Below are 21,249 nucleotides of genomic sequence, written 5' to 3' on the forward strand. Positions count from 1 at the left end.
GGATCACTGAGTGTATTAGCTTCATTATCTTGTACACTAACCATCACTAAGAGCTTGCAGTAAGTGCACAAGATAAACACGCAAATGCAAGGTGGGAGCTTCTAGGTTCTCTGCAGTTGCAAGATCAGGCAACTATTTCGAGAAGCATACACCAGGCACCACACTGCTGATTTCAATATACAGGATGAACAAGTAATTCACAATCACATACACAATTATTAATCTACCAAATATAAATGAGCAGAAGCATCTGTGATGGCAGATTCACCACTTGTTTTACATTGCACTACTATGTTCTGTAGGATTCAATCCAACTATTGGAAGACTTTCAAGGCTCTGAACAGAACATACGGCCCACCACATAATTCACATAAATCTAATACTCATTAAAAAATAGATGGGTGTCCTATTTCTGACACACGTGGCCTCATTGTATTCTCGCCCAGTGACAGCCTTCAATTCCCTTTATCTATAAACTCATGCACAGTAGTACGTGGTGAGGGGTTGCCGTACCTTAATGGCCAAGTCACAGTGCTCACTGGCAGTGGTCAGCTGCTCAATGTGCCGGTCCACCTCGGCAACTGATAGACTGCAGCTGCTCTTCTTTCTCCCGCATACCACTTTCTCCAGGCCGGTCAGCACTCTCTGCAGCTCGGAGTTGAGGTCACTACAGTTATCTGCCAGAAATATGATAAAGAGATGTCATTTCAGAGAAGAAAAAACTGCACGTTGATGGACTACTTGTCTGTGCTCACAAACAAAAAAGATATTGCAATCCACTACTCTACGGTACCTCAGTCTCACTTTCTCCATCACTAAAAGACATTGGAATAAAACATGCATCATGGTAGGAAAAGGACACAAGCCACTAATGTTTTGTGGTGAGGGTGAGCATGGGGACTTCACTGGTCCAGGAGTACCACTTAATTAAAAAAAAGAGCCATGCCTGATCAAAAAGAGGAACATGGGATACTGCTTTCATTAAACAAAACACATTAAAATAAAGAACACGTCCAAGCCTGTGTCTTAAAGACAGGACTTCCACACCTTAACTGTAGTAGGTGGAGTAGTTGGGTTTGCAGAGGGACCTTAGGGCAAGCCATTCTGTACAGCAGAGATTACAATGAAAATGTTTACAAATAGACTACTACATTTTCCCCAAACCAAAAACATGAATTGATGAAAGGGTTCTAAAAAAACAAATACAATCATGACTTATCTTATAAAGATTGTGACTCACAAAGGAGGCCACCTTTAGGCCTCTGCAGTGGGGATGTGGTTGGGCTTCATAGCTAGCTCATTGTTTAGAACATGCATACATAGCAGGAAATGGCCATCTTATACATCTGTGATCTCGGAAAACGTGTCTCTGGACAGTCCAATGATAACCAATGCTTATTCCACAATCCAATCTGCTGGAAAATCAAGTGGCTGTTGTTTATTAGTTATGCTCTTGTGTGCTGACGTTTGGTATAGAATGACTTGCTGTAAAACAAATGTTGACCTTAAAGCACAAGCATTACCCAAGGAGAATGCGGAATGTATAAATAATGCAAAAAACAAAGTTGCTCTGCCATACCCTTTCAAAACATTTGGATGCTTTGGCTGTCTAGTGAGCATGCAATTATGTTCCCATCTTTTGGAGGGAAATGGGCAGAAGCGAATTTAAGAGCCAGAACCCGGATAAATGTTTCCCCCTGGGCAAGAAGAGGTTTTAAATCATCCACACTTCTGAGAGGTTATGGGATTGTCTAAAACTGAAAGGGTGATTAGCTAGACTGTGTGTCTAGTGAAGAGAGCTCGAACAAGTGAAAAAACACAAAAGATGAACAACTTGACTGGGGTTGCAGAAGAACATGGAACAAGAATGGAATGGCCAAAACGTTCGGTAGAAACACAGAGCTTTGACCAGGATACTAAATTAAGTGACTAACGCACTCCTACTCCATAGTCCCCTTTTCCTCCCATCCTGTATTGGCGTCCCTCGCTAGGGATGGGAACAGAACCTTTTTCACCAGAAAAATAACTCTTTCCCTTTAAATGTATACTAGCGCGACACCTAAGCCCCCTTTGACGCATCAGCTGTATTAAACTGCTCAACATCTTATGGATGAAAGCGGACTATGAACTAGGAGTATGTTAGTCACTCCGGTGAGTAACACTTAATTCCTCCATCCTTTATGGGCGACTACCACGGATACATCCGTCCTGGTGAGGAGAGATTTTAGGCAAACAGATTACAAAAGGACAGCCAGGCCAAATGCTCCGTCAGCCCTGGTACTAGCATCCAGAGAGTAATGCTTGCAGAAGGCCAATGGGGTGGCCCATGTCGTTGCCTTGCAAATCACCTGCCACGGTACGTGATGCTGGAAGGCAACAGCTGCTGCCTTGGCCCTGATCGCATGAGCATGCATGCCCCTTGGTGATTCTTTTTGCCGAGCCTTGTATGCCACCTGGATGGCAGCAATCATCCATCTAGCTATTGAAGCTTTGGATGCTTGTTGAACAGGTCTTGACCCTCCAAAGGTGATGAACAGGGCGCCCGTTTTGCGAAAGCCCTTGGTTCTGTCAAGATAGAATTTCAGTGCTCTTCTGACGACCAAACAGTTAAGAACCTATTCGTCATCTTCCTTGTGGTTCGGAACGAAAGTGGGGAGCACAATTTCTTAGTTAATGCAGAAGGAGCTTCCTCCCAAAGGTTGAGTGCAGAGCACAACCTTTTCCCGATGAAACATAGTGTAGGGCTGGGAAGCCACTAGTGCCTGCATCTCGCTAACTCTGCTAGCTGAAGTAAGCTCCACTAGTAGCACTGTCTTGAGCGTGACCAAATTGATGTCCACTGAGGCCATGGGCTCTAATGGTTTGTGCGTGAGGGCGCTAAGTACGTTAAGGTCCCAGACTGGGTGCGGGCGTCTGACAGGCGGCATCAGCCTGGTTAACCTCACCAGATGTCTTTTCACCACTGTGTTGGCAGATGAGAAAGTAAGCTTGTCTGAGTTCCTGTATGTGCCAATGGCCACTAGGTATGTCCCACAGGTGACACCCTGGAGCCCTGATCTGGCTAAGTACGCTGAAAAAGACAACACCTGGTCCAGCGTGCAAGAAAGCGGGTCCTCTCCGTTTTCCTTGGGCCAGAAACAGCACCTGGCCCATTTGCTTTTGTACTGTTTTCGAGTACGAGTAGCCCGACTCCTGGCTCCCTGGATGATTTCCAGGTTGTCTCGATACAGCTGGAGATGTTGAAGAGTTACCAGGCTTCTGGGGCTAGCCCCTCCAGGTAGGGGTGGAGGACCACTCCCCCCCTTGCTATGCCAAATGCACATCCTTCCCCAATTGGAGAGGTACTTCTGGCTGGACTGACAACTGTCGAAGGTCTGCGAACCAGGGCCTGGCTGGCCACTGAGGTGCTAGGAGAATGAGAGGCAGCCACTGAGTATGCCTAATCTTGCAAACAACCTTGTGGATGAGAGGGGTAGGAGGAAATGCATATGCCCACATCCAGTCCCAGGGGATCTGAAGCGCATCTGAAGCGCATCGCAGAGGGAGCTATGCCCTCTTCCACCCAGGACTCAAACTGCTGGCAAGTCTGGATGCTCTCCATTGCAAACTGCACTGCTCCCGATTAAGGGAGGAATGCCTTGAGTGCGAGCGAAATGGCCATAATTTCCAGCCAGTTAATGTGTTTTTGTTTGTGTGTCCTGGACCACAGACCATGTACTGAATGTGTCCCCAGGGTAGTCCTCCACCCCTGGAGTGAGGAATCTATAATTATAGTATGAACGTCTGAACGGCCTGCGCACCATGAGGATTGTATCCTGCCCCCACCATGTGAGGTCTTGCTGTAGGTCAGCGGGTATAGTGACCTGGGCTCCATGATGACCCAAATCCAGATCTGAGGATGCCGAAAAAATGCAGCTGCAGCCTCCTCATTTGCAACCTGCTGTAAGGGATAGCCAGGAGGCATGCTGCCAGAACTCCCAGCGGGTGCTGGTATCACCAGGCCATAGTTCATGATCTGCTGAGGAAGTGAGATACAGAAGCGTTGATCGCCGCCACCTTCTCCCCAGTGGGGATCCCCTTACGCTTCTGGGTATCCCACAGCACCCCAAAAACACCAGTGTTTGTGTAGGGTAGAGCTGAGACTTCTAGAAGTTGATTGAGAACCCCAGTTCGTAGAGTGTACTCCCGAGTCTGGCCACTTAATACCTGACCTGCTCCGGGGACACCCCTCGGAATAACAGGTAAGGATGGTGGCCCTCCGAAATGAGCAGAGCAGCCACTGCGTTCTCCAGTCTTGTGAATACCCTCTGCGATGAATTCAGCTGAACAGCAGCACCTTGTATTGAAATTGCAACCTGTTGACCAGGGACCTGAGGAAGGATCGATGAGACTGCACCATGGGGACGTGTAAATATGCGTCCTTCAGATCCAGGCAGCACGTCCAGTCCCCCCTCACACAGCTACTCCGCTATACGAGCTGGCGTCACCATTTTAAACTTCTGCAGAGGTAGGTAGAGATTCAGGAAGGATTGATCTAGGACCACTCGCAGGCCCACCTGGTTCTTCTTTTGAATAGCAAAGATGCAGGAGTTAAAGCCCTGCCCCTGCTGAGGGAGCGTATTTCTGCAAAGAGTGAAGGAGTCCCGATCTGTGGGGGGGCAAAGGGGGCGGTGACAGTAGGGGAAATCGGAAGCCGGAGGAGACTACCGAAATCACCCATGAGTCTGTAAAGCGTGCACGCCAAGCTTGACTGTGCAGGGCCAACCTGCCCCTGACTGGGGTGCTGTGGTACTGAAACGAGCCGTCATTGCTTCTTTGGGTCGAGGCAGATAACTGGGAGGGGGACTGAAAGAAGCCTTCACGTAACGTCTTCTGGTGTTTTCGCCTATGTTGGCTGGGCGACCTGTCCGGTTGCCTGGCTCTGCGGTCCTGGAAACCCCAGAAGCTGCCAAACGTCCTGAAAGTGAGGGTTGAACCTGGTCGCCTTAAGCCAGGCCGCCCTTTGCATGTCTGTTGCCACGCAGATAGCCCTGCTAGCAGTATCTAGGTATGCCACTGTGGCCTCCATGATGTCCTGTGCCACTAGTTTTGCTTCAGCAAGCCCTACCTTAAAGGAGGCTTGTTTGTGGGCTGGAATGTCTGGGAGGAAGTTTGCCATTTCCCTCCACAGCCGTTGAGTAGCAGCCACCAGTATGGCATCAGCGCTGGCCTGTCAGAGGTGGAGCCCCACATTAGTACATCATCCTCCCATAGGCCTTGAGCATTTTTTCTTCCTTGCCCAGTAGCGCTGAAGTTGGGGTGCTAGCCGAAGAGGTCTGAAGTTTGGCGTTCATGGAAGCTGCCGCAATGACTGACGACAGTGGCTGGGAGTGAACTGACAAGAGCAGTGCATCGCCCTCCACCTGCCTGAATTTCGCCTCCAGTCTTTTATTTACTGACTGTGTGAAGTGGGGCTTGAGCCAACCCTTCTCAGCCAGAGCCTCTGTGTCCTTCTGCAAAGGGATGCCAGATCTTGATTCCGCCTTGATGGTGAGTACTTCCGCCAGACCCCCGACTCCGGCAGCTGCTTCTGGGGCTGACGGATGGCCAGATATTCTGCTAAACCGTAGTAGTAGTGAAAGGCCCTTGCCGAAGACGGAGTGTCCTGTCCCTCCTAATCAGTATCTTGCTGTGTGGGATGTATTGACCCACTCCGCTGTGCTATGCGAAATCTCTTGCCAGTTATGGGGAAAGAAATGGCAACAATGGCGGCAAAACCCTTGTGCGTGACAAAAACTTGCAAAAAACCTCCCAAAACCGTGTGCTTCAGCACAAAAAGAGGGATGCACAACCTGTCACCCATGGTGCATGTGCAGGGGAAATGGAGCACACCCTGTAGAAAAGGTGCCAGTGGGTTCCATGACCAGCAAACAGAGTGCAGAGAGAAAAGCAGCACTTTGTAAATAAAACCCCAAAATGTGCCTGTTAGGCAGAAACCTGTGCAGTTCCCTCTGGGACCACTGCAAAAGATTTAGGACTACAGGTGTTTGGCAGTAAACCCACTTGGTAGCAGTCTGTACCACACAGATTCACTTGGTAGCTGTGGCTGAGCAGTCAGACTTCCCTCAAGAAGAGTTAGGCAGTATACAGAGTATTCACAATAGGTCAAGAGCACACAATAGAACAAGTAAACACTGACCAGGGCTTGGTGTAAAAGAGATATAATTATTTATTTAAAACCACATCTAGAAAAACACACAGGCACTAATAGTAAGCAATTCAAAAACATGGTCACTAAAAGATATACACTCCCTTAAAAGAATATTAGACAAGTCTTAAGTAAAGCCCCACTTATTTTCAGACAGCGGTGAGCGCTTAACGTAGATGGCACTCTAATAGTTCGTTTTAAAAGGGAAAGAAAAACAGAGAACAACTTGAAACAGATCCCAACACTTTTTCACGAACACAACAAGAGAGGAAGGCAAAGTAACACCGTGAATTCAGAGTCAGTAGGCCGGATCCGCTTTAAGAGGATCGAAACGAAATGTGTCCAAGGTCACACAGTTGCAGTGCACAAAAGTCTTGTAACGGTTCAAAAAGGAGTTGGATCAAAGAAAGGGACCAGTTAGAGGGTCAAGGCGGCCAGTCCAGAAGGTTAAGGAGTTATTATTACCTTGTTGCAATCTTTAGAAAGGGAGGCCTGGCGGACACGGTACCTTATAGTGGTGAGAACGCTCCAGCGGGGGCAGTTGTTCCTGGCAGCGGATGCAAACCGGTGCCTCGTCCGGGGGACGAGAGGATCTCGTCGTGGAGGAAGACAGGAGTCCGTTGCACTGCCAGGGAAGAAACCAGCCGCAGAGTTTCTCAGGTACAAGGAGCTGTCCGGTGATTCGCGGTTCAGTGGTGAGTGGCTATCCGGCTGCCGGGGTGCTTGGCACGGGCAGTTGGACCACAAACCGGGCTGGGGTGCGAAGAAGGAAAGGTAAACTGGTTGTGCCCACCAGTCAGGGGAAGAAGCCTCTCCAGCCGGGAGATCTTCTCTGTCGTTGGGAAGTGGTGAGTCGGTTCTGCAGGGCTCCACCAGTGGTGTCGTCGTGGTAGGTCAGCTCAGCTTCTCCCTCGTCAGATTCTCAGGTCCTGTGGCGACTTCTGAAGTTCCAGTCCCCAAAGCCCTGCTTTTATGCAGAAAACCCCCATTCACTCAGCCTAGCTGTCACTCAAACATGCTAAGTGGTGAGCCGGCCGGCTCACCACTTGGGCCAATCACACACGAGTGCGGCTTGAGTTAGCAAGGTAACTCAGTCCAGGGTGCCTAAACCCCCTCCCACACCCTCTGTGGTACCCAGACAGAGTGGCACCACTTTTGGAGGCTTCTGTGGAGAAGCCCGCCAAAAAGTGGAACAAAGGGCTCGACTTGGGTTGGAGTCACAGAAGAGAACACAAACGCCATTTTAGAATCGAGTCTTGGCAAAAAATACCAACCAGAGAATTAATATTAATTAAATAAACCGGCGGTATGTTCGAGGCTATGAGAATTAAATAATTAAAGTTGGTAGCCTCGAACAATGGGAAAATCCCATAGGGAAATATTCGCGGTCGAATATAAAAAGTAGTTTCCACTGCCACCAGCCAAAACTCGATCAGGGGGGACGGAGACGTGCCCCCTCGACTAACAGACCCCGGGGCAAGCGAATTGCCCCGACCAGTATGTCCACAATATGATGGTTTGTACTGGTTTCTGTTAATAATTTGGGACTAGTAAAGCCAATGGTATGGAGTCTATGGTGGGGTGTCACTATGACACCCCTGTGTTAATGCACGCAGGGTGCTGTGTAACACACATAGGAAAAACACATGAGACCCTATGGAGTAAAGGACCCCATAGCCCATAAAACACATTACCAGTCAAAGGAATACCATAAATCATGTCCAAGAGTGTGAGAAAAGGAGAGTCTCACTCTCGGCAGGAGAAAAAAACTAACTCCAGAAATCCAGTAAAGCTGCTGGGGGACTCACTAGGTTAGGAAATTCAGCCTAAAGAGAGAATTCTCCCTAACAGTGCCTACAAATGACATTTGTTTTGTTGCCAAAAACTTCAAAATGCCTATGACACAACACGTTCAACATTCACAATCTTGCCTGGTGCTAAGATTCATGTATCAAATGAAACATTGTGAAACATACAAAGTCTGGAAGCTGACAGCTTCTATGCCAAAATCTGGGTGCAGTACCATAGGCCGCCAGAATGACAGCTGTCAGAGAGGACTGAGAAAGCTCTACAATGACCTAAAACTCAAAAGTCTGCTGAATTAACAAACAAACAGGATTGTTGCCAAAAAGGAATACAAATTTTAGTTGTGTTTTTGCTTCCACAGATTTTAAGGCCAAGAAAGAATGTATTTGTATGTGATGCAACAGATGTGGTTTTTTTTCTAAGTTTAAAAGTTAATTAGCTTGGCTGGGGCTGCCAGAACTGGAAAAGCAGGTTTCCTCCTGGAAGGGGGGTCTTCCTCCTCAGCAGAAACTCACAGGGAGGTGTTAAGTGCTGGGTAGCCCAGACATTTGTCTAGAGAGAGCAAAGGAAAAATGACCAAGTGCAGCCCAGGAAATATGAAGTGTGAAAAGGGGTCGTAAATGGCCTCTGGAAGGAAGAAGCCAGGAGGGGGATGCCTTGGACTGCAGGGAGACAAAAAGAGGCTGAACCAAGCAACCATTTGTTGCTAAACATGAACACAGAACACATTTTAAATGACTTATAACTTGCTATTCAAAATGGTGAAAAATATAAAAATGACAGTTCATTTAATTTCCAGCTGAACGTGTGAAGAGGCGGCATAATCGTGTGACATGTTCTGGGCAGGAATGGCAAGATATGTGATTTTATGCTAAATTTATTACTGTTATAATTGTGAAAATGTACACACATGTCCCCATGTTAAACACGCATATTAGTGGAAATTTGTAGAAAAATTGGAAAGTGTGTACATAGCGAAAAGGGCAAAATTCTGTAGAAAGGGGAGACAAGATCCCACCACTGCAGGGTTTTGAGGAATAGCTGCTATGTGAAATATGGCATCTTTATATGTGATTTGTATAAAAGTGACTAATGTAGAAATGTGTGTTTAATGTAAAATCCGATTTTGAGACGAGTGGCTAAAGAGAGCTCTCTGAGGATTGTAAAGCAAATCATAAAACCTAACATCACCCAGCCTTGATCCAATCACTCGAATTGCAAGGCGGAGATGAAGTGGGGTCCAATACCAGCACAAAGGGTCAAGCTTAGCTAAACCGGCTTACACACCCCCTTTATGATGTCATTTTATAGCATAAATAGAGACAACTGACAGCACATAGGGACAGACAGATCCACTCACTATCCTGATGCTGGTGGAGTGCCCTGCTGCTGAAATCTACATCTTCCTTGTTCCAGACTCCAGAAACTTGGCAAAGAAAAGGCCTATTGCAAAGCTGAACCATTCTCAGCTAGGCCTCAAATTCTAGAACAGAACCCCAAAAGCCTAGGGGAAGCATCATAATACAGCCGGGCTGTGCTGTTACTGCTTGCCTGCTGAATTGAAATATCCTCAGAACCAAGAAGGGCAGATCCCGTGTTGTGCCGTGCTGTGACCAGAGCACCTTGCTGACCCTGTCTGTCCGATATGCCCAGCTCTCAGTCCCTGGTGGATCCGATTCCGTGGTCCAGAATCCTGATTGTCCAAAATTTTAAATCCATTTTGTTTTGTGAGTATTAACAGGAAGCTAGAAGCTGTTGATTCCCGTGCATTATCTTGTCCCCTCCTAACCTCTGAACTATCCTTACTTCCGTAATCAGTAACACTGTCTAAATCTGTAGTGAAATCTTATTCTGTCTATCTGTAAAAGCATCCTTTTCCTAGTAATTTTGTCAACTTTAATCTATTCATTTCATTCAAGTGACCAACCTAGCGCTCCAAGGTGGACAGCGAGGAACCAGGACTGAGTCGCAAATCACTCCCGACTCTTACCTGTGCCGTGCTGGTGGCTTAGCTTGGATGATCTAGTCCATAGTCAATATTTTTCTGATTTTAAAACGAAAGCCTCTTTCCATTCTCGCACCTATCTCGCAAAAACGACCTTTACTAAAACCATTTCAAAACAGTGCGGTTCTCCTGTTATCGCGAATATCGCGCACGGAAAAGTTTTCCACGATTTTAAAATCCTGAGAAATTTTAAATCTTTTCTTATGCTTGTGTGCAACTGTTCAAAGCTGCTCCCGTAGGAATTTACAACAATTTAAGTATTTTTCCACACATTTAGAGTTCTTGCTCAGCCCCTTTAGAAGTCATTCAGAACAGTTGAAAAGCCCACTTCGTTTCTCTCTTTCTATGTAAGGGGGGAACGGGGAAGTGTGACACTGTTTGATCTGTACTAGTCCTGAATACCTGCTCTCTCCTTCCATCTGTTTGCATTGCCTATTGGGGGTTGAGGGGTGTTGGAGAGGGAATTTCGAACCATTGTGCTATCTGATCTGAAACCAACACAAAAGTATTATTTTCTGTGCTGCATTTGTTTTGTTCATTGCTAAGTCCTAGTGTATTAAAGGTATTATTCGGTGACCCGGGGTATTCTTAAATAAGGGGTGTGATACGAGTGGTACATCTTTCAAATAATTTAATCTTTATATCAAATAAGTTTTTCCATTGCGCTATACACTAGGCCGGGAGCAGAGTGTATCGCCTGATTGAAATCCTTAACAGCTGGTCTCCTGGGGCCACTGGGTCTGTAGACGTCAGGTTTGCCGCTGGGAATGGCACAGGTGTTGGGGCTGGGAGCGCTGTGACTGGAGCCACCAGAGGTACGGACAGCGGTGGAGGTGCAGGCTTCGCGGGCACCGGCTGAGGTGGCAGTATGGGCGGAAGCACGTCCTGAATTTTGCCCTTAATGTTCCCCATCTGCGGGGACCTCATAAGGGAGAAAAACTTGTTGAACAAACTGTCCTCACAGGCGGGCTGGGAGTAGTCCTGCACAGGATCCTGCTGAGGTGGCGTAAACGCCTGTTGTCTGCCCCCACCACATGAGTACATAGCCTCAGTGTACCGCTCTTGCCCTGCGAAGGTCGGGTACATAGTGCTCCAAGTGACAAGAGTCATAGGAACCCAATCCACCCTGGCCATAGGTTTGCACCTTTGTGGTTCACCCTGTTGGTGGGCTTCTGGCCTGGTCGAGACAGTTTCCCGCCTTTGGTGTTCTGGCCTGGCCGCCATCTTGTCTGCGCGCACCGCCATCTTGACCGTGCCCACCGCACGTGGAACCATGGCGGATGTTGGCCTGAGCTCAGCCTGTATGCTTGAACGCATCGGCTCTGCCGTGCCCTGCACCTCAGGCGTGGGCCTGGTGGGCTGTTGGTCCTTGGCCATGGGGCCGGTAGTGCTATCTGTGCTGCGTGCAAGCGCCCCCTCAAGTGTGTGCCCAGTAACAGAGCTGAGCCCCTCGGGATGTGTCCCGGTACAAAAGCCAGCAGGCCCCATGGAGGCAGAACCGGGAGGGTCCTTAAACCCCTCGGCCGTTAAGCCAGTAGCTACTAGAGCCTCAGTGTCCTTCCTGCCGGTGAGAGGGTCCGACTGACCTCCCCAGTCAACGGGCTTCCCCGGAAAGAAGTCGCCCCTGCAGAGCGCTCTGGAGAACATTACGCCTACCTTCTTGGTCTTCCTGCGTATGTATTCCTTAATGCTCTCCGGCGGAGTCCTGGAGAATAACTCCCTCCACCGTGCAAGCTGGTTTCTGAGGGACCGGGGCATGAGAGTGTTGCACGCCGAGCAGCCTTCCCATCCATGGTCTTCCCCAAGGCACCAGAGACAGAGTGTGTGTGTGTGTGGATCCGAGATGGGAAAGGAACTGTCGCACGATGGGCACCTGCTGAAGCCAGCCGCGGGCGACATGCGCCAGGGACAGGAGAGAGCACTGGTGGACGGTGTTCCCAGAACCTGAATAGTACAAAAAAAGAAAAAAGATTAGGGAAAGCGCATGGAATTACGGGGCTTGAGGTCTCCCCCAGGAGCGCTGTTGAAAGCGGTCTGTTTCCCTCAACACGGAAAAGAGGACTGAGGTGTGGCACCGGTGGGCAGGACGCCTGGAACTTGCACCACCAAAAAGGCCATATGACAGAGTTGTGCAGCCAAGGAAAACCACCAAATAGGAGCAGGTAACAAGTGAGACAGGTATACCTAGTGTCATGAGGTGGAAGGAACAGTTAACTTGCACATAATAGTTGAAATGTGTTCACAATGATATATAGTTAAACAAGAAGGTTAGGTGGTAGTAAAAGGGGTGCACAATAAATAGAACTGCCTCCTTGGCAGGGCATAGGTGTTAAATTAAAAAGGGATTCTTGAAGGATGCCCTGTCTAACAGTACTCTATACTCTGGTTATTGGAGCACCGCCAAGGATAGGGTGAAGGCTGGATAGTGAAGCAGCTAGCCGGCATGAAATACAGGCGGCTACTACTGGATTCTGCTTGCAATAGTTTTATTATTATAGGCCCATTTATTTTGACAGACTCCACTAGGACTGCGTTATTATTTGATGGTAGTAGCCTCCACCAACTTTAGATTTAGGCTTAGATAGACGTTCTACCAACCCACTGAAGTTCAATAAACACCCTTGAACTGTGATCACTTGTGTCTGTCTTCACCGTTTCATACCATGCCCTCCTTACAACACAAAGCTGGGTACTTGTTCACCAAATTGTAGCAGAATCGATAGTAGCTGCAAGACAGGCAAAGAGGCTGCCCTTTCTGAAGGTATAGAAAGATGAGTGCCTTGTCAGCATGTGGAGGTAGAAGATCTTGTAGTAATGCCTACTTATAAAGTTGCCATTGAAGCAGCATATTGAGAAGCAGTAGAGGTTGTAGTAGCAGGCACAAGACTGTGGCTGTCAATATTGTTGGTGTTAACTGTGTGGTCAAGGGAGCTGTTTACACAGTCCCATTGTAGAAGGAAGATGGTTGAGGGAAGAGTAAATCTCAAGCAAGAACATCCTGACAATAGTATAAAAGACACTGCAGACTTCAGAAGTGAAGTAGTTGTTGGCAAAGTGGGAGAAGAACCCTTTGCCAAATTTATCTCCATTGGGGCTGTTAATTCTTTGTGGAACTGTAAAGAGGAGGTCTTTCATCAAACAAAGAAGAGACTTTAACCAGTGGATTTTATTTGTGTGTTTTGTTTCCTTGGAACTTTTCAAGACTTTTGTTGACTTTTTGGAGAAAGTTGACTTTGGACATTCTTGGGGAGCAAGATCTGCCCAGGACTGTGAAGTCATCCAAGACATTGGGTGTTTGGTAACCTTTTATTTGTGTTGTATTTATGTTATTTGAATGTTGATATTGTTTATGTTAACGGTTAGTTTTGTGAATGCTAGGAGGTTTTCCCTTAAAACTTTTCATTTGTTACTAATTAGTTCTTAATAAAATGGCAAATCCTGAGAAAACTCAATACAGTCGTGAGTCTCACATTACTGACCTCTCACATGCCCCTCCACGCCAGCACCGTCGACTCTGCAGTGCTTCTCCGCCAGTGAGGCTGTTCTTTCCTGTTCAAACATCACTGGTATCAAACCACAGACTGTCTGCATAGCAGATGGGCCTGTGAAGAAATTGCTTAGGTGCACCATGTGATCTTGTGCACTGATGTATCAAGAACAATATTCCAGTACCATGGGTCTTTCAATGCCCCCAAAGGTACCCTATTGGTTACCAACATAGGACACACTCAGTCACACACCCCTGACCCTATTGTGCAGTGCTATCCTTGGCAAGCGCCATCAGACTCCTCTCGGTCTCTCTCTTTAGACCCTCCTCGGCTGGCCAATGGGGAGCTCATGCCTGAAAGATGGTCCGTCAGTTATCCATGCAAGTCCGTCCTTCATAAGTGGTGCTGGTTCTGCAACGTCTTTGGCTTGCTAACATTTAGGTTTAGGAGTTCTGCCGGATTAAGGCACTGAACTCGAACTCTGGAGTGTAGGCTTTTTTCTAATTTGGATTCAGTACACGTTTTTATATCGAGTTGATATGGTTTGCAAATCAAGAGGAGAAAACTCTAGTGTCACTGGTCAGTGTTTGTGGTGTTATGCCAGCTGTCTTCTTGCTGGAACACCAACTATTCTGCGTGGAGCAGAACACGGGCACAAACTGTGGGAGTGTGGTTTGAGGATAATTACCCCCCGGCCACATTCCGAAGAGTTGCTAGAAAATCCTGTGTGGAATGCTCGTTTTCAGTGGGTCCCAACATACATCTGTGCTTTCATAGTGTGTATAACTTCAACGCATCTGCTCTTCCTTTCATCACTCGTGTACACCAGAACATGCTTAAAGACAGCCCAAGACTTCAGCAAACCTTTGGCCTTGACTATCCTTCTGCTGTCAGTGATTGGCTTTTCCCGTCAGCCACTGCCCTACAAATGTGGGTCACAATGAGACCCGTGGCTATTGCCGATTGAGATGGTCGAGGTTTTAGCATTGGCGTATCCTCGTTTTGCCCAGAATGTTTCAGTCAGCATTTTGCAATCTTCAAATCTATCCTCAGTAGCCTATTAAGGTCCACCCAAGTAGGCTCTGATCCAGGGATAATTCTATTCATTTCGCAGAGATTTGCCTTTCTAATTTGATCATTGACCTTCTTTTATGAAAATATGGATGTATTTACATTTGGAATAGTCTGAGCTGGACGTCTGCTAGCCCATCATTATCCTGCTTGGCTCTGGTTCATGTGCTCTTCTCTGCCAGCATGTTGTACAATTCAAGCTTGTTTTAACTTTCCCGTAGGCTTCCCTTTATATTCAGTCATTTTGTAGTGACAGAAATTTACTTGGCACAACCAGTAACGTAGTTGGTCCTTTCTTTGATTAGGTGGGTTAAAGTCAACTCTTTGTCGCATTGGCTACCTGTGGATTCCCAAACCAGTAGGTCATGTGGAAGCAAACAGTAGCCAGATTTTGATGACTTCCATGTGAGCCGAAATGTTTCTGCTTGAGGAGCAACAGTAGGCTATGAGTGATTTCATCCAAGAGCAACAAATGCAAAACCAAACGCTCTGTTCCCCAGTGTGCAATGGACAGCCGCAAGGATGGAAACAATCCGTTTTGTTTGGAAATTACATTTGCTGTAATTGTAACCAGACAAAGTACAGCAGTATTACCAGATTACACAGTGGGCAGCGTGTTTCCAATCATGTGCACATTTACAACCTCTTAATTTCTTACTTGGGCCCACGTGACTTGCTCACAGTAAACCAAGTGGTAATGGCCAGTGTGCCAATCACCTCTGCAGAGACTGTAGGGAAGACTGTAGAACTCCTGGGGCCTAAGGAAGCTGTAACATACATGATGCAAACTTGGGTGGCGTACTATCATGGATTCCCTAGGCATCCTTCAAATCCATCCTAGTCCCTCCTTTAGGGAAATGTCCTTAGTGTAACCCTCCCAGGAAATGTATGAGAAATGAGGAAAAGTGCCCACAAGTACTTGGAGGGTACTAGTCCCATGGGGAAAACTCCAGAAGGATTCCATCTCAAGATAGCTCTGCACAGAATACCATAAACGTTGACAGCACCCTGCTCACTCTAGGCTCAAGTCAGATGATGATGGGAAACGGTTTCACGAGGAGTTCGAATTAGTTGGTCAATCGGTTCCAAAGCCTCAATAAAAGAGGCACGCTGCGTTTTTCCAGGAGTTGCTGTTGTAGCAGTGAGAAGAGCAGGAGAAGCAGATGGAGAGAGCAGGAGGTGGCTAAACTAAAGAGGCCACACTGGAGGATAGCAAAGACTTGGAGGCAATGCAGTGGTAAGGAACCTGCTGAGAATCTTGACCCGGAAGCTCGCAAGAGCCAGAGGATACAGAGGAGTTGAGAGATTAGCCTCGTGGGGGTTGTAGCCCAGACGCAAAGCCACCAGAGATGAAAGGTAGTTTGCAAACTTGAGAGCCTGAGAAAAATCTGTTGGCTCACTGCACATAGGCCTGCAGGAAAAGAGGGAGCAGGGGTGTTAATGGGATAGAGAGGGAGACGGATGTGAATTCTGTGGTGTTGATGTTTGCAAGGCATGAAATAAGGAGTGTTGCATAGGAATTTTCTATGTAATTCTGTAGGTTAGCTCATTAAATTGACACGTGTGTCACAGATGGCGGTTTAAATTACTGTATTCAATGAAAACGCAGCACACCCGGCATTCCTCTTGCCTTCAGGGAGGGATCTCTCCACCCTTCTTTCTTTGTTCACTGCAAGTTCAAAGGGGCTAATGGACTGAGAGTGCAGCAGTAATCATCTCCCCCACTCTTAAAAGTGCTATAGGCCTGTGTGGTAGTGCTAGTCAAGAAAAGGTCTTTCTTTTTAAATTATCAGGATGATACTTTTATTAAGTTGTATATTTACGGATTTAATGCAATACCATACAGTGTAGTTAGCCCCCATAGCTCACTTTGCTTTACAATTATGATTGCATTATATATTAGCACCTGTGAGAGAGAGCTTGCCAATCCGAAGGCTAGGAATGCAAGCAGAATACAAAATGGCATGGGATAACAATCTATGCAACAGAAAAAAGTGTTCAAGAAATGATATGTCAGGATAGTTGAGCAGTTGGCTTCACTTCCCCACATTTTCAGCACGGGGCAAGGCAGCACATGCAGGATTTGCACAACTCTGGCTTCTTGACACCGAGACAACAGTTCAATACATAGGCATCAAGGCCTTCCACCAAAGTCTCTCTCTCGCAATGACAGTCTCTTACTGCAGAGGGCCAGGTGTAACAAACAAACACAAAAGTTACTTACCTTTGTCAGGGTTTTCACATTCACAAGTTCAAGACTGGTCTCCCTCCTTCAGGTTCGGACCATGGGTCCCCCTCGTCTGGGCTCAGACCGCTTTTCTACAATGATCACAATTTGGTCTCCTGTGGTCTGAGCCCAAAGAAGGATCCCCCTCCTTCGGGCTCAGATCCTCTTTTCCACAATGTTCACAACTTGGTCTCCCTTGTTCTGGCTCAGATCCCTTTTGATACCAGAATCGAAGACTTCCGAATGTGCGATGGGTTTTGCTTAAACCGTTGGAGGGCCACTTCGATTCACTTCACACAATTACACTTCACATCAATCTTCTACTTTCGTTTCTCTTGTCAGGATACCATACAGAGACCTTCAATTGAGCACATTCATAGTGCTGTACCACTCTGTCAATGGTATTGTATCTTTCCTTTTGATGTTCAAATATTCAGCAGAAATGTAGCTTCACTCGTGTCTTTCATCATGTGCGTTTAACAATGTTCGTTCCAAAGCTCGTTTTACAAGGTTGCTGCTTGCAACCGTCACTTCCACACAGACCGGTCTGGCATCGGTCTCCCAAACTCGCCGGCTGTGTTGTTCTCTGTCGCTTCATTGTTCTTGGAACCAAGGATGATACCACTGCACCTGCGACTCCTCCCTGCCTTGGTCAGTTACACGGAAGGAACCTCGGTATCTCCAACACACTGCAGGCTTCTTCAGCCTGGTTTCCTGGTCTTACGTTTTCTGCTTTGAAGGTTTCTTGAAAGTAACGGCTTCCTGCCGAAAAGGTTCATGGGTGTTGGTCCTCTTAAGGACCTCTCGTGCCTGGCCGTCTTCATCCCCTCGTTCAGCTGCCAACTCGAAACTGCTATACCTTGGTTTGCTTTGCCTAGCTCAGAATGTGCTCTAGGTGTGAGTGATTGTCGTTAATTGCCAGACCTCGCCTGCCCATAGTATTGGGACATGTCAGGCACACAGCTCAAGTGTGAGTGTTTTCTCCCAGAGCAGGCTGTCCATGTAAAAGTGTTCGTACAGGAAAGGGGGTGGTGGGGTTAGTTTCTAAATATCCCATCTGGTATGATGGGGTAAAGGTGTTGGAGGGAAGAGAGGGATACTGCGTCTCACCATCAGGTGTCCCACTACCCAAAGACCCCTCACCCAGGTGATCCTCCTGCACTGGTTCAACCCCAGGGTTTGGATCCAAAACGATGGACATGCCCTGGCCACCTGAGAGAGAGAGATCTGCGTGGACTAATGGGTGAGACACCTTCTGGTTTCTCACAGTGTACACCTGGTTGTCAGTGGTTACCCCAAAGTGGCTGTACCATTCTACCAACTTTGGATGTAGACTTTTGGGTATCAACACTTTCACCAACTTCAAAACCACCAGTGTACCATTCTTATGTGTATGGGAATTGGCCTTCATATAGATCCCTCTATGGGCTTGGGCATTGCTTGTTCTATACTCGACTTTTACTACGCCTATCTTCTGCTGCTTCAACCTTTTATGTGCTGCAAGGTAAATGTTCACAATGCAAAAATTAGGCACATGCAATCGCGTTTTAATATTAAACTGCCACTTCAAATAAAGACTTGTTTCCACCTTTCGGTGAGCAATCAGCCTTCAAGACACAGGGAAACATTGTCTCATGCGCACAGTCATTTTTACCAATATCTGCAACTCTTGAGGAAAGTCAGTCTCGTTTTTCTTCGGTTACGGCAGCGTTCTAATCAGAGACACACGACCGCTCAGCAACAAAGTAATTCTGCTTCTCGGGATAGAAAGGCTTTTCATCACACACAAGCATTTCAGGTAAGTGTGTGCTTCCTTTCCATTATTAAAAGACTTCTCACTTCTACAGTTGATTCTCAGTCACTCTGAACTCGAAGCGAGTACAATCAAAAAACTGGCTACAGTTACCGGCAATGAACCTCTGCTTCTTCTCACGATCTTGCGGGATTGTAGGTTATGCATTTTTCTTTGTAGAAGAAGTTGCAGCCTGTACAACCAGACTTCCTGGAGTTGGGTGCTTTGAGAGATATAGAGGATCCGAAGTAGATGCTCTATATTTAGCCGTCAATCTCTTGTTAACTGTAGGAATCACCTGCGGTGTTTCCCAGTTGGTAGATACCCTTTTATGTAAAGCCTTGTGAAAAGGGACAATAGGGTCCTCCTGTGGTCCCTTGTCGAGTATATCTGTCAGGTCATCTTGTTCGAACACAGGTGTGGGCCTAGCCCACCCCATATACACCATCACCCTAGTCATAAGCAACCTGTAATTGCTTTCAGCGTGATCTCCTGGGTCAGGCCTACCAAAATCAACTCCCGGGGAAGTATCAATTCCACTTGCTTCATGCAAGAATTCCTGCAGGTGTTTCAATCTAGATTCCTCCGATACCAGTTCTCCTGGGACTGAGGGCGTCCCATACTCAAGACCAAAGGGTCTTTCTTCTTCAGATGTCGGTCTCCACATAGATTGAGGATAGGGTATTAAAAAATCTGAACGAGGTTGTGGTGTGTTTTTTTCAAAAGTAGAAACAGAAGGCACTATGGATGTCGTTACTGGCGCCGGAATTGTCGAAATCGTTGACGAGGATGTCAGCGGTTTTGACGAAACCGACAAAGGCTTCTAGGTTGTCGATGGAATGGACAGAAATGTCAACGTCTTTGACGAGATCGTGGAAGGTACAGACTTGTGCTGCGTCGAGGAGGTCGACACACAAGGCGCCAGTGACTTCTCCTTCGACGGAGGCGCTGAGGGCATCGATGACGCACTCTTCGACTTAACCTTACGAGTCAATAGTGACAAATTCTTGTGCATCAAAGAGGCTTTTTTCTCAACTCAAGGGTTTTTCACGCTCTTGAGGAGCCTCCCCAGCCGAGGTCAAAGATGCATGGCTTGTGTGTTTTTTCAGGGGTATCGCCTCTAGGTACCTTCGAGGGGGGCAAGGCCGCATTCTCAAACACCTTTAACATGCTTTTGCGGAATTCCTCCCACTGTGCCGGGGTACTGTTTTTCATAGGACAAAAAACCCAGGAGAACTGGAGGATGAGGTGGACAGCGACCAATGGCGCGAATGATGTGATCCACTTCGAAAGCGTGACCGGGAGTGTTTTTTGTGATGAGGAGACGAAGGCCTCGACTTGTCTGAAGTACGTTTAGAAGGGGTAATAGACTTTTGTGGCCTACCTCTCTCCAGCTTCCCTCTGCGCTCCCTCAAGGCCTTGGCCGTCATGGACATACACTTGTTGCATTCAGAACATGGATGCTCTGCCCCAAGGAACCAGACATACCCTGTGTGGACCCGTCATGGACATCTTAGCCTCAAAGTCTCGGCATTTTTAAAAACCTGACTGGGGCGTAGATGGAGCAGATGATGAGGCCATATTCGTCGAAGTTTAGCAGAAATATCACAGAAAATCGAAGGATTTTAATGTTCTCACAGAACCGAGCGGTGCGTTCCCAAAGATGTGAAGCGTGGAAAAACGGAACTGAGCAACGGAAGCTGCGTGCGCTACTTGTACCTGTGATGACGTCGGCATCGGCACAGAGGTCTCTGAGGGACATTGATTCGATTGGTATTGACGCACAGCGCCCTCTAATGGGGATTTCTTTTCCTCGAAGCAGCAAGATGGATATTCGGAAATATTAAAGATAAGGAATACGTGGGAGGACACAATCCATTCGAAGAGGGGAGAGTAGTAGTGCAGAGAGGGATAGTTGTAGGGTGTTTTGGAGAGCAGAAGGCAGTAGACAGAGAGAACATTGACGGGAATAGCAGTAGAGAGGGCAAGAAGGGAAGGCGAGTGGAAAGGAGGGATAGAACATCAGATCAAGTAGTATAAGGGCATGATAGGAAAGGACCAAGTAGAGCACGTTTCTGAAAAGCACCTATTCTGATACAATCACTGCATTGGGGGATCTAGACTAGGGAACCTCTACATTGTTCCCCGAGCGAGACAGAAAGGACGTTTGCCCTTAGTAACCCATAAACAGGCAGGCAGAATTTTAGACAGCAGGGGGAACCAATCTCTAGCGAACAACCTGAGGTTATGGTATGCTGGGATTAGGGAGGTAGACAAGCCAGAGAGACAGCCCTTTTACGATTCTTACAATAAAAATCTTTCAACTGTCGTCGAGAGTTGGTGCGTTCACGAAACCATCTCTGACAGAAAACAAAGTTGAACAACTCCACAACTGACAATGATTTGTGTTTCGTACCTATTGTATAATTACACACCTAAAGTAAATATAGATGGGAGGTTAAATCTGCTCCAATAAAATATATTAAAAGTAATAACGATACCACGGCAGTCCATTCACAGCTGGCACAGCAATGGATGACACAGGGCCAAAATCTCCCGATACACGCTCACTCCATATCCAGTTGCAAATCTTTGATACTCTTATAGCAACGCATTGCTAAGGCCTTTTAAAATCAAAGGTGCTCCGGCCCATATAGATGAAGTCACTTGTTT

The 21,249-nt window shown here is 47.1% G+C and overlaps 1 protein-coding gene across 5 annotated transcripts in view; it reads right to left on the minus strand.

Moving 5' to 3' along the window:
- Positions 1 to 21,249, minus strand: part of MCC (MCC regulator of WNT signaling pathway) — a 2,118,336-nt gene that overhangs the window by 832,507 nt on the left and 1,264,580 nt on the right. For all 5 annotated transcript variants that reach the window (XM_069625509.1, XM_069625508.1, XM_069625511.1 and 2 more), the window contains one exon: positions 514 to 677. In XM_069625509.1, coding sequence (XP_069481610.1) covers positions 514 to 677 — 164 coding nt within the window. The remainder of the gene's footprint in view (positions 1 to 513; positions 678 to 21,249) is intronic.

This window comes from Ambystoma mexicanum, chromosome 6p, assembly GCF_040938575.1.
Source record: "Ambystoma mexicanum isolate Mex_15411 chromosome 6p, UKY_AmexF1_1, whole genome shotgun sequence".
In the NCBI taxonomy this organism is placed as follows: Eukaryota; Metazoa; Chordata; class Amphibia; order Caudata; family Ambystomatidae; genus Ambystoma; species Ambystoma mexicanum.